The sequence below is a fragment of the Schistocerca cancellata genome, chromosome 4, assembly GCF_023864275.1.
Source record: "Schistocerca cancellata isolate TAMUIC-IGC-003103 chromosome 4, iqSchCanc2.1, whole genome shotgun sequence".
Taxonomy (NCBI): Eukaryota; Metazoa; Arthropoda; class Insecta; order Orthoptera; family Acrididae; genus Schistocerca; species Schistocerca cancellata.
Window position 1 is genome coordinate 119,076,032 of NC_064629.1, and position 14,765 is coordinate 119,090,796.

At 39.1% G+C, this 14,765-nt stretch overlaps 1 protein-coding gene across 2 annotated transcripts in view; it reads left to right on the forward strand.

Moving 5' to 3' along the window:
• The first annotated feature begins 2,873 nt into the window (after positions 1-2,873).
• LOC126184615 (galactose-1-phosphate uridylyltransferase) overlaps positions 2,874-14,765 on the forward strand; it is a 190,707-nt gene continuing 178,815 nt past the window's right edge. The window contains exons 1-2 of one of the 2 annotated variants that reach the window (XM_049927072.1): positions 2,874-3,001; positions 3,081-3,242. In XM_049927072.1, coding sequence (XP_049783029.1) covers positions 3,224-3,242 — 19 coding nt within the window. In that variant the 5' untranslated portion in view covers positions 2,874-3,001; positions 3,081-3,223. Of the gene's footprint in view, positions 3,243-14,765 lie in introns of both variants that reach the window. The other variant, XM_049927071.1, reaches the window with a different exon arrangement.

The following is a 14,765-nucleotide window of genomic DNA, read 5'->3' on the forward strand; positions in this document are numbered from 1 at the left end:
GTTTTAGGGCGCACAATTCAGTGAATAATAGTAGGAGGTAATAGTGTCGTTGCTCTGAAGCATTAATGGGCCCATAATCCTAATATTTTCACTGAAAGGCGAAAGTTGTTGTAACTCTGATGTGATGTTCACAAAAAGAGTCATTCCTAAGGGAAAACAGAGTGGAAGATAATTTTCTGCTATTGAAGTAATGTGGCTGGATGAAGCTTGAACACTACCGTTTTATCAAAACGTTTGACTGTATGAAAAATCAATGTTTTTATCTCAAACTGAAACAGCTGTTAATGCAAATAGTACCTATAACTGGTGTGGTTGTTCGATCTGGTTAAGTCTATTAAGGTACTGCTAAATAAAACGAAACAATCTTTTCCACTACCGCAAGAATTGTAACACACATCAGATAAATAAGACTGTTTTGGCATAATTCGTCATCTTCATGTGCCTGATTTGCGTAAATATCATGAAGGACTGAAATAAAACGCATACTACTACAAATAAACAATACTATTTTAGAAAACAGATAAATAGTCTCACCTGTCCGCCATATGCTCCAGTTTCTCACATACAACATTGAAAAGAAAAGTACGACTTCCTTTGATAAGTGAAATCTGGGTATAAATTCGGAATCGGCGTCGTCTCACTAGTTTCTCCTTCCTTATTCTCATGAGAAGTTCACATAAAACCTCGTCCTTGCTGTCTACAACTCCATGTGACACTATTCCTCCCATCTTGAAAACTTATTCCCCAGTTATCTCACAGAATACATACTAAATGCCAGCTCCTTCCTGTATGCCAACGACACAAATATCCTGATAACTAGTAGAGGTGACAGATTGCAAGATGCAGTCAGTTAAACTACTTGTCAATTACAATTTTGGTCTGAAGCAAATAGACTACTCATAAATACTCAAAGAACTATAAATATGAACTTCCACACTAGAGAAAATCTTACTACCTTCACTGCAGTGATAGTTATTGGAAAAGATGAAATTACAAACACGCAGGGCACCAAATTTCTTGGATTTACCATCAGCAACACTCTAAATTGGAAACCACATACTGACGCACTGTCATAAAAGCTTAATAAAACCTATTATCTATTAAGATCATCAAAAGACACAGCCAGTGTAGATACCTTGAAGCTGGTGTAGCATGCCCTGTTTGACTGTGGCCTAATCTTCTGGGGATATAGCTCTGATTCTCTCATAATTTTCAAGTTACAAAAACTAGTTGTAAGAATAATGAAATTAAAAAAAAGAACTGAACACTGTAAACTACTGGTTCAACAGTTAAAAATCCTGTCATAGCCATGCCTCTATATGATGGAACTAGTTTGTTTTACAGTACAGCACTTGGAATCCCTCCACAGAAATGCAGACCGCCATACCCATGACACCAGGAAGAAAACCCAATTACAAATTATAGCTCACAACACAAAATTATATGCGAATAGAGTTCAGTATATGGTCATTCAAATATACATCCACCTCCCAACAGATATAAAAACAAGCAAAAACCCAAAAATAATGAGACTTAAATTAAAGGAATTACCACTAAATCACTGTTTCTATTCTATATGCGAATTTATTGAAACAAAATTTTAATTACTTGTAATAAGCAGTTTATTCACTTGTAGATAGTTGTACTTAGTTAGATAATTTAATTATTGTACCTTATTTATATTCAGTCTGTATTTCATACATGTATTCTGCTATGTGAAGTATGTACCACAAAATTTTAATTATTTGTAATAAGCTGTCTATTCACTTGTCGGTATTTCTACTTAGTAAGATAATTTAATTATTGCATGTTATTCATATTCTGTCTGTATCTATTATATGTATTAATTACTTTATGTTATTCGAATTCTGTCTGTATCTTTTATATGTGGTCTGCTATGTGCAGTATGTACCACCACTGTCATCTCTCATCACACACCACCTTTTTTATATTTTGTCTATATATCCTATGTATTCTGCTATGTGAGTAATGTATCACTACTATCATCTCTCATCATACACCATCTTAACATAATTTTCAAATTGACTTGTCCTATATCATCATGGGCTTTGCTGTACAAATTGTATGACATACAGGAGCAATAATAAATAAATAAATAAAAAGGCTACAATAAACTCACACCGTGGAAATGAGCTTCGGAGTCACGTGATCAACAACGAATGTGGCCGTCTTTCTCGACGACGAACGGATGATATCAGCCGTAAAAACTTCCTTCCCGAGAAACATGGATGGTGCCTTGACGTGACGTGACATGACGTGCCGTGACGTGACGGACAGTGTGAATTGGCCTTAAATTCCACTCATTCAGCAACCTGATTCTACCGAAAGTACTTTTTTCACTTAGAAATGCAGTCATATTGCAATCCATTTCATTGTAAAATATTAAATGCGGTACTGGTGGTATAAAAGACCACTTCATAGATGTAGTAGAGGAAAAGTAATTTAGTAAGCTCATGTCCTACAATCAGACTACTGTCTCACTGCTTCAGTTAATCTTTCGTCAGTTATTATAAATTTTAACAAAAGAAATTACGAAACGTAACAATTTCTAGGAAATGATGATCAACAAGCAACTGATATCAACAACGACTAAATCTTTCTTCCCACGGAACCTTGACGGTACCTTGACGTGACGTGATGGGACGGGACGGTCAGTGTGGATGCCGTCGTTTGAAATGCAGTGCAGAATGTTTTGATGGGACGTGCCGTGCCTTCGAATGGCGACCAGTTTGAATAGGCTTTTAATCATTTGTAGAATGTTGTTTAATATTGTAATATGGAGGCAAAATATTTCATAATATTAATTATGTTGACGTGTCCTATATTACAAATTGACACTCTGCACATAACGTAATCAAAAGAGATGAAATAAAAATCAATCAGTTGATCTATAGAGTCTTAGAACCTACAAATCGTTAAGCTTGAACTATCGATATTGTAGATCGACACTTAGTTGCGCGGGAGGTGGAAGTTTGAAATGGTGAGACGGACGCTAATTTTTACTAAATGGTATAATACGCGCAAGTGTCAACAATGAAAATGTATTTTTTACATTTCAGCGTAGTATGTTGGTTGCTGCTGGACTGTTTAGGGTTATAGTTGTACGTGGTACTAACGAAGGGTTGTGGTTATCTGTGGCGTGAGAAGTAATCTTGATAGCCAAGATAATTTTTTTCAGATTTTGTTTGGCTTTATCTGGAGAATGGAGTTCAATGCAGAGGGTAAGTTTCGTATTATTTTGCGTTTCATTGAACGGTAATGCTACAGTGTAAAGCTACAGAGAAGACATTGTGTTTGATATTATTTGTGTAGAGTTAAAGCTAAAGAGTCTGCACACAGTGTCCTACAAATCGTAGTTGTTGGAGATCCTCAATTATGTGTGTCCTGTTTTTGTTTAATTACTTGCAGGACTCATTTGCAAAGTGTGTAGCGTTGCTTTCTTGTGGATAGTGACGAAGGATATGGAAACATTGAAATAATTAAACTATTTTTGATCACGTTGAGCACCGACGTTCTATTTATAAGATACTCCTCCTTGGAGAAGGAATCTGGAATTGTTTAGAGCACTCCAGAGACACCAGAAAGGTGAAAAGGAAAAGTTGTCAGCAGCCAATAGCACGTAAACATCATTGTTAGGGCCGAGAACAGTTCAGAGAAAAATTGTATCTGATTTAGCATATCATAGTGTTGTAAAAACCTACGATGGTCTCACATTCTAATTAGCATAAAAACGTGGCAATTTATAAAGTTGAATGATCTATTGTGAAAAAAATCACATACACGAAAATTTTACTTGACAATTGATACCATGACAAATGACGCATCAGTAACGTTAGTTAATAATATACTAGTAATCGTCATATTCTGTAGTTTCCTGTTGCTGCAGACATACTTTAGATGTCACCATATCCTAAAGGATCCGTTCTACCACCTTTCTTTGTCAATTTTGCATTTACAGTTGATGTATTCTCCTTGAAAAATTATGTGCAGATGTCAGCTGCCTAAATTCATACCTAAAAACATTTTCATGGGTATAGGCTGCTATATAACCAACAGTACTGTGCTTTGCCTTAGTCTGGAGAATGAGTAACTGGTACATGATAATTGTCACAACATAGGCCTGTCATGTCCATGCAAAATATCTGATGTTAATTTTTTTACTGAAATAACCCATTTAGAATGAGGTACAAATTTCTCTCAGTGTAGAAATTCAGTCAAATTGTGTATTTGTCACATTTGTGTATTAAAATAGTGTTATCGAGTGTCATACTGGATCCCTTGTAACCTTGATTGTGGTGACAGACTGTCAGTAGTGTAGCCAAAGGTCTGGGTTAGAGTGGAGTTTCATAATTTGGATGCGACTTGGTGAAGCCAACAAATGTGGATGCCAAGTAGTTTGTAGCAAAAGATGATCTGTAGCTTAGCCCAGTGTTTACATTTGCTCTATATTTACCACACTTTGCGATGTTTAATGCATCTTCCGCCATAAGAACTAAAACTGATAGTTAAATTCAAAAACCTTGGAGTAGATAATCAAAAGGTGTAAGGGTATTATTGTGTATCGATATTATATCTATATATATGTTTGAGCATGATGGTCAAACAATGAAAAACAGGGGGCCCACCACCTCACTTTTAGCATTAAATAGTAATGGAGTCTGAAGTTGAGGCAAGGGGCACAGCAGAATCTTTTAAGATTATTATTAAAATAGTCCAGGAGTCATCGGTACGTGTCTTAGTGTGTGACAGTGATAAGCGGACCTATGTTTAATGTTGCGAGTAACAAGAAACAGTCCAGAAGTCATCAAGAGTTGTCCTCAGTGACTTTGGCAATGAAGAATGAAACTGCTTTATATTGCAAGTTACACAAAACGAATTGTGTGTTTGTGAAGGAATGTTATACAATAGGGATTTACCACGAGGCAGTGCCACTTTTAAGACACTGACCTCATATTTGGAATACTGGAGTTGCTCTGTCTGACCATCCTGATTTTGATTTTCTGTGGGTTTCCTAGATTGCTAAGGCAAATGTCGGGATGAATCACAAATCAAGGCCATGTCCTATCCCAGTAAGCTCCCTGTCCTATCCTCATAAAGCATTATGTGTATGCTGTGTGTTGTATATTTTTGCCAATTGATTTGCATTGTATTACCTTGACAAATCCTGAATCATTGTGAGATGATCCTTAGATGAATGAAGATAAATAAATAAAATAATGAATGAATACATGAAGCACATTGTAGAAGTGTGGTGTGGCAGCCAACTGATGACCACTGTGAGCTATGTCTTGTGATGGAGCGTGTGAACTGTTTTCTGGTGATTAGGATTAGATTAGATCAGAACATTTATGCTGTTTGTCTCATTTATTCATACTCTGGAGAGCACCAAGGATTTAGTATGTGCAGTAAACGAGCATACACAATACATATATACGGTAAAACAGCTATGGTAATGTTCCTTTAACAGATTTTAAGTTAAATGGTCCACAAGTATGTGGAATAACTCAAAAAATCTGAAACATATTCTCATTTAAGAGTTGTTAAATTTGTCACAAAACATGCAAGTGAATAGTTCTCTGAGTGCTTGTGATTATTCTTTAGCTGTGGTTGCCATAGATCATGGAACAGAAAATCAATTTACAACACTTAATTGACATTGATCAGATTATTACACTGAAGTTGTGCAGAAGTTAGATTTTACGCAACACATTATTTGAAGGTGTGATGTTGAATATATCCAGCATTTCATTTGTGCAACTTTTAATGGAAAACTTGCTGTTTGTGCTTGTGAAAAGTAAATGATATTTCAGCGGGCAGTCTGCCATTCATTCATTATTATGATTTAGGAAACACTGCTCTCAACATAAAGCTTGGTATGAACACCACAGTATTTCCCTAGCATGCTTTAGTGTCTGATATGCCATTGCCATTCTCCCATCTTCCAACTGACTTAGTCAGTTACAGGAGGACATGAATTTCAACATGGACTGGGAACCATAGTGTAGCTGGGCATTTTTTTGTGCTAACAAATTATTGTCAGAGTCTAGAGAAGTGATAAGTGACAGAATAAATTCTTTTGAGGGACTGGGGAGTGAACCCCAGGATTTGTAGTCTGGCACTTACCCACTGAGCCAGATTGTATAAGTATATTAAACTGCTGCATGCAGATGCCTTGGCTTAGGTTTCTCTATCACTGTTTTCACATGACAGCTTTCCATTTTGTGTGTGTGTTGTAGGTTTGATCTTAATAATGCTGTTCAGTATGATTTGCAGGAAGTAAAGTCTTAATTATCTGTATTTTTTGTATCTCGGACTCTAAATTTCGTAATTTTTTCTATCAAATTCTTCAGGATTTGATCCCAAACTCCAAATTAGGAGGAGGGGGGGGGGGGGGGATGGGTCTCTGTAAAATCAATGACTAATTCACATGGCAAACAGTGGAAAATCCAGGATGGAATAATGAGAAATAATGACAATATTATGGAAGTCCAGCTGATTTTTTGTGTGTGGGATGGATGTCTACCTTAGGAAAAGGTCTTTTGGCTAGAAGGTCACATGTTTAGCAGTGTTTCTGTTGTGCCTGTCTGCAACTCAGTGTCCTCCTACTAGGTGTCTCCATCTTGGTACGGGGACACATTACCAACATCTACTCTATATCACAAACAAGCTACGCAATTTGTCATTCAGCACTGGATGACCTCTTCATTCTGTAATTTGTTAGAAGAGGTCTCGGTCTTACTCAAATTACCAATCAGTTTTTTTTTTCCTCCAAGTATTAAATATTGTTTATCAGCTACACCAAATCCATGTGTGGGGCTTGAGGGCACCTACTTATGTGATTGAGATACTTGTTTACAGAACATTTCTTCCAGTGTAGGCTGGGAGATAATTTTTTAAACCATGTTCTCCAAGATAATGATGCCACCTCAACTGGGTGTTTTAAGTGTGAGATTGTTTGTAGATGACAGGTAAAATGATACAGTCCAGCACATTGGGGACAGTGCCTCATTATACAAATGATGTAAGTTTTCAGTAGAGTATTGTCGAACCATCACTATTCTTTAAGGTAGGTAATTTCAGTTGGGAGAGTTGTTTTGGGCTGGAACTAGACACTAATCTCCCATTCCACAGTGCTAGAAAATAAAAACCAATTGAATAGCAAATTTGATAAAGTGAGTGACCTTAAGAATTTTTTTTCCCCTACAACTTTGTCTCAGTATAATATTTTATGCAGTTGTTCCATGTTACACATAAGGACATTAAATCCATGATGATGATGATGATGATGATCTGCAAACTCATGGAGAGCCAGAACAGGCTCAAGGGAAAATCACATGAGGCTCTCTGTCTACAAAAAGTACTTCAATTTTAATGTGTAAGGCTCTTAGGTGTACAGTAAAACAATCAGTTTTACAACAGAAGCTCTGATACTGTGAAAATGAAGTATGATCTCTTTGTCAAATTTCATTCAGATGCTTCAGTATGAAAAATGGTACATCAGAAAGTAAAACACAGGACAGAAACATCAACAAAGTTCAGTCTAATGAGAACTACCAGGGGGAAAATAACTTTGAGGAAATAATCCAACATGTTAAAGAAGTTATTGGCATGTCACATGGCTCTTAATTATAATTTATCGCTGTGATGTAGAGTGATTCAGTTTTACAATTATGGTGGTGCGTATGCCTGAGAGTGAAACACCGCTCTCAAGATAAAGCTTGGTATGACTGACTCTGGCTGCAGAAGCCTACACAGTTATATCCTTGCATCTTGGTTGTAATACTTGCATCATCAGCAAAGAGAACTATTTCTGCTTTTTGGGTATATGATGGAAGAACAAGAGGGGAACCAATATCAACCACTTTTGTACAGCTGTAGTGATTTTTCCACATTGTGAAGATGCAGTTTCTTTTGGTAAACTCCTTGAGTTTCTTAATGTTACACACACACAAAATTGCCGCCGCTGCTGCTTATGTAGATATGAATTCAGTTTGTGTTTGAAGCTTATTTTATTCTCTGGTCAATTTTTTACATTGCTGCAAAGGTGCTCAAACATTTAAAGATTTTTGTAGCTGAACATTTCACTCCTTTCAAAGCCACACAGCTTGAGTGATGGACAGTGCCTATCAATGCTCTTTCTAGTATTCTCTTCAGGAATTTTACTGTTATTCACAAACTGTAATTGATTGTTGGCATAAAGCTCCATGTACCGTGAGATAGTTATCAGTATGCCCAACTGCTTAAAGAGCTGTGTACAAGAGGTTCTAGAGTAGACACGCCCTCCACCCTCACACACATATTAACCTTATTACTTGCTTCAATGCAACTAATACTTTCTTCCACAAAGACAAGTTACTCCAAGATGTGATTCCATAAGATATTAGTTAATGAATGTAGTAAAAGTAAGCCAACTTCTTGACTTTTCCTTTCCCACATACTGATATTGTATCAGATGCAAAAGTTGCAGAGGTCAGACATTCGTGGCTTCCAGTTCATGTAGTTGCAGGTATAAGCATCTAAGAATTTAGAATATTCTGTTTCATTTATTGTTTTACCCTCATTCATTATTTCTAATGGTATGAACAGGATTTGTGCAACACTGGATTGCATATATTGTGTTATACCAAAGTTTGGTGACAATCCATTTGCAGAGAACCAGTCAATAATTTTCAAGAAAGTTTTCTGGGTATGGTAATGCGTCATATTGTATAAAACAACTGCTGGAGAAAACCAACATTTCGGGCACAGTTGCAGCGGACTTCTTCGGGCTCTGGCTAAAACGCTGGTGTTTCTCCAGCAGTAGTTCTATACAGTCTGACATGGTACCATACCCAGAAAACTTGTATGTCGACTGAATCTGGCTGCGGAAACCTATCCTTGCATCTTGGTTGTAATACTTGCGTCATCAGCAAAGAGAACTATTTCTGCTTTTTGGGTATATGATGGAAGAACAAGAGTGGAACCAATATCAATCACTTTCGTACAGCTGTAGTGATTTTTCCACATTGTGAAGATGCAGTTGGTAAACTCCTTGAGTTTCTTAATGTTACTCTCTGCCTCCGTTCAGTTGACATCATCATGGTGCATCAAAAACAGATGATTCAGTATCAGTGTGCTAAAGCATTAATGCTGGCGACAATTGTAAAATGTGGTCTCCATTCAACAAAAATTACAAACTGCAACAGCAACAAACCAGCAGGTACCTTTTACTCCCTGTCCCTCCAAAGTTATTGATAGTTGGGAGATCCTTGCCATCCCAGCCAACATCCTGGAAAGCGCTGGACCAGACAGTCATGTACAATGCAGGCAAAATGAGGTGGTGCTCCGTCTTGCTGAAACAGTATATCCACAACATTGCCCCATCGTGATATCAGTGGCCACACACATTCATTCAGCATTTGGCAATACTGGTCGCTGTTCATGGTGTTTTGCAATATTGATGGATCAATGAGACAGACTGTCAAATTTGTTTGACTTGGTGATTTTTCAGTTGTCATTTTAGGATTTGTTGTGCCCAATGACATTTGTTTCAACTGGTGAATCCTCCAAAGTGAAATACCCCCTCATCACTCCAAATAATGTTCTTCAACAAATCTGACCAATGGTGATGCCATGATGGCATAATTTCCTCATATTCCATCTGCCTGTTACAATCCTCCAACTGTAACTCCTGAACATAATGGGGTTTACAGGGTTTCCAGATCGGGTCTGTCTTTAACGCAACCCACAAAATGTGCTTGCTGATTCCACTCTCATGAGATGTCTGGTGTGTTGATTTACCAGGCTTGCTCATGAAGACATCTGTCACTGACACTACATTTTCTGGAGATTGTGCCACTGAAGGTTGTCCTCGTGGTTTATCCACAACTGACCCAGTTATCATTAGTGTGGTGTGACAATTGCTAATGGTTTTAGCATCAAGTGTGGCATGTGGGCCATCTCTGAATGAGGGGTGCACATAGCTACACTTCAAACCGCAAAGCGACCTGGGTGCGCTCTTGTAAACACTTTCCTACCATCTTGTCATTCACCATAACAAGATGCTGTGGATGGTGAAGGTATTCTCAGGGACCGTGTAACAAAACACAACAATGTTTATTACCAATCCCCCTCTGGCTTTCCATTGGATGGTCTTCTTGGTGCTGATTCTGCTTGGATTTATTTTTTGGTTTTTGACACTCAGGTTTCCTGAGCTTTGGGCCGAAGGATGTCACCAGTCCCTTGTAACTGGAAGCCCTGGGCTTGCTTCAGTAACCACTGTGTGGTGTAGGGTTGGAACGTGGGGTTTCACAGGCAATGGGGATCTTGGCTTAGCCATCTGAATCGCAAGAGTGGTAAAAACCTCTGTGAAAAATTTCTTAATCTCAAGATGTGCTGTCCACAGTCATTAGCAGGCTGTCTGTGGGGAATCTGTCACATGTCTGTTGTATAAGGCTTACCCAGGCAAGTGGGGCTTTGTCTGGGTGGACATTTTAGCCCTAACAGCTAGTGGGAATACCATGAAGCAACTCAGACTTTCTTTCACTAATGGCTGCAAGGCCCCAGCAGTCTCTTCAGACTAAAAAGATTATTAGGATGCAGATAAATAGGACCCTAAAACATTTCCTTCTCTGCCAGCTCTGTGGGGAGAGGGACAAGCTGGACATTTAGGCGCGAAACACTTCACCCAATACTTGGTATGTACTCAGACTGATGGGGATACTGTTACTGCAGCAAAGGCATTATTTTTTTGAAAACATTTAAGACAAATTTGGTAACATTGAGTCTCTGGGAAAGATGCGGAATGGTTTGTTATTAATTTAAACTTCCTGTGGTGCCCAATCTACAGCTCTTCAGGCATGTGATTGTCTAGATGATAATTTTTCCCACACAAAAGTTGAACATGGTCCAAGGAATTGTCTTCCATAGTGACCTTACTCTCCAAAGAGATGGGGAAGTCCGGGCTCACCTCCAGTGCTGAGGTACATGTGCCTTTGTCTTAACCTCTGAAGGGAATGTCCTCCTGGAGAGAGTTAAGGCCATGGTGTACTGGTGTGATGTGAAGCTGTATGTCTCACCATCTATGCTGCACTTCAGACGTTTAAGCTTAGGACACATCATCCTGCTGCACGGCAGACCCAGAATGTGGCAACTCCACAAGAATAGTCCTCTTGAACATCAACCTTTGTGTGCCAACTACATGGAAAATGATCCTCCGTATTCACCAGTTTGTCCAGATTTCAAGAAAGAACAGAAGATCCAGGAATATAAATCTCTTGACTGCCTGTGTACACTGAGGCATGGAAGAAACATGAATGCCTACATCCTGTGGACATGACAATCAATTACACAAAAATCATTACCATTGTCACCACATACCTCAACCTTCCCCAAACTAGATGTCCCACCACTCTCCTCTCCTGTACTTTTCATGGTACCTTCTTCAGGAATCGCTTCCCACAACTGACCAATGTCTCGACAGTTACTGGCCAATTAGCCTGACCAAGACTGTTGTCAAGCTTCATGAAAGGGTGGTTGCCTGCAGATTACGTGGGGTTTTTGAATCTTGGCACCTATTGTCCCCCTATCAGTGTGGTTTCCAGTAGGGATGATCCACAACTGATAATTTGCATAGGTTGGAATCAGCAAATAGACAGGCTTTTTCTGAATCCCAACACCCTGTTGCCATTTTTTATACCTACTTATGTATGACACCAGCTGTCATTATCCCAATTTACTTACTCTCCATGAGTGGGGCTTTCGAGGCTTGCAACTGATTTTTATTCAACAGTTTTTATCTCACCAGTTATGCTCCAGGTTAGAGTGCACATCACTCAGCTCCCCATGGATCCAAGAGAACAGCACCCCACAGGGCTCTGTGTTGGGAGTCACTCCCTTTGTCGTAGCCATCTATGAGCTAGTGACTTCTGTTGGGCCGCTGGTCACCCCTGTGTTTTATGCTGTTGATTTTTCCATTTGGTACAGCTATCCACTCGGTAGCCTCTGGGGAACAGTAGTTTCCAATCTCCCTTAAAAAAAAAAAAAAAAAAAAAAAAAAAAAAAAGTGTGTGGTGCATTTCTGTCGTAGTACCATTGTCCATCCTAATCTGGAACTCTGCTAAGGTACCTAGCACCTGGGCATTGTAGCACAGTCGTGTTTGTTGGGCCTCCTTTCCGGTAAAAAGCTGACTTGGCTGCCAAACATTTGTCAGCTGAAGACTAGGTGCATGTCAAAACTTACCGCTCTCCGCTTCCTTGCGCACACATCTTGGGGTGTGGATCATGTCCCTCTTATTCGTATTTACTAGGCCATGCTTTCATCCCGACTGAGCTTCGGTTGCCAAGTTTACGGCTCAGCGGCTCTTCCAGCTATGAAACTGTTACAACCAATCCATTATCTTGGTGTGCGTCTGGTTACTAGTGCCTTCTGGACTAGTCCCGTAGACAGTTTTCCTGGAAAAGCAGAGATGTTCCTCGTTCATATTCTATGGTACCAGCTCTTGGTTGCTTATGCAATTGCCATTCAACAATTCCCTGATAATCCCCTGTATCCAATTCTCTTTGCATGCGAGGAGTGTCGTCGTCATCCTGATATGTGGCCTACCCAGTAGCAGAGCCTTCCATTTTATAAAACAGCCTTCCCGTGACCATGTTTCAATATGTAATGACTCAATGAGCTGTCGCCAGGCTATTGACAGATGGTATTCTTGCCACCCTTTGGTCTCTACTATTCATGACCTTCTCACTGACCTTCATCATGCTTTCTACTCAGTTGTCTTTCCCAGTGCCCCAAGTCATTGGGGTATACTGGGGAATGAACCAGTTGATTGTTTGGGTAGAGGAGCCATTACTCACTCTCCATTCACTCTGACAATTCCAGGTGCGGATCTGCAGGTGCACATAAGCTCTACTTGCTGAGAAATGGAATGACATCTGGTGGGCTACTTCCCCCTCAAATAAATACTACGCAATCAAGATGATTACTACAACATGATATTCTTCTTTCCACTTTTTCTGGAAAGAATCCACAGTCTATTTCCGTCTCCATATCGGTCATACTAATTAATCCAGTTTCGTTTTATGTAATGAGCCACCCCCACATTGTGGTTGTGGAGGTATAGTTTATGTCTTGTTAGAATGTCCCGTCCTTTTGGCCTTCATTGGTATGTATGGACTTCCATACTCATTGTGTTTAGTATTGGTGGACAATTCATGGAGGTTTCCATTCTAGGTGTCACACACTGGTGAATAACGGGCACTCTTGACTGTAATGGATCAGGGCTAGGACAGCTGTGAGTGGTTCGTTGTGCTAAACACAGAAGAAGATGAAGATGAAGAAATAAAAATCAACTTTTTTGTGACTAAAACAGTTACATAATTTAACATAGACTGAGGTGATAAAGGATGTGGGGTAGTGATATGCACGTATACAGGTGGCAGTGGCATCCCATACACGAGATATAAAAGTGCAGTTTGTTGGCAGAGCTGTCATTTGTACACAAGTGATTCATGTGAAAAGGTTTGATGTGATTATGGCCACATGACAGAAATGAACAGACTTGGAACGCGGACTGACATGTGGGAGCTAGACACATGGGATGTTCCCTTTCCAAAGTTATTAAGGAATTCAATATTTCGTGATCCACAGTGTTTACATCTACTTCATTACTCTGCTGTTCACAATAAAGTGCCTGGCGGAGGTTTCAATGAACCACCTTCAATCTCTCTCTCTATGTTCCACTCTTGAATAGTGCGCGGGAAAAACAAGCACATTAATTTTTCTGTGCGAGCTTTGATTTCTCTTATTTTATCGTGATGACGGGTGCCAGCAGAATGTTTTCGCAATCAGAGGAGGAAACTGGTGATTGAAATTTCATGAGCAGATCCCATCCCAATGAAAAACACCTTTGTTTTAATGATTGCCATTCCAATTCACGTATCATGTCTGTGGCACTATCTCCCCTATTTTACAATAATACAAAACAAGCTGCCCTTTTATTTAGTTTTTCAAAGTCATCTGTCAGTCACACCTGATGCGAATCCCACACCGCACAATAATACTCCAGAATAGGGCGGACAAGTGTGGTGTAAGCAGTCTCTTTAGTAGACCTGTTGAACCTTCTAAGTGTTCTGCCAATGAATTGCAGCCTTTGGTTTGCTCTGCCCACAACATTGTCTATGTGATTGTTCCAGTTTAGGGTATTTGTAAATGTAACCCCTAAGTATTTAGTTGAATTTACAGCCTTCAGATTTGTGTGACTTATCGTGTAATTGAAATTTTTCTTGTAGTACTCGTGTGAATAACTTCACACTTTTTTCTTTTTTTTTTAGTCAGGGTCAATTGCCACTTTTTGCAACATATAGATATCTTTTCTAAATCATTTTGCAATTCATTTTGATCATCTGATGACTGTACAAGGCGCCAAATGACAGCATCATCTGCAGACAGTCTCTACGACGTCTACTGAGATTGTCTCCAATGTCGTTAATATAGATAGGGAACAATAGAGGGCGTGTAACATTTCATTGGGGAATGCCGGATGTTACTTCTGTTTTACTCAAAGACTTTCCATCTGTTACTATGAACTGTGACCTTTCTGACACGAAATCACGAATCCAGTCACACAACTGAGGGAGTATTCCATAGGCACACAGTTTGGTTAGAGGATGCTTATGAGGAATGGTGTGAAAAGCCTTCTGGAAAACTAAAAATATGGAATCAATTTGACATACCCTGTTGATACCACTCATTACTTCATGAGTAT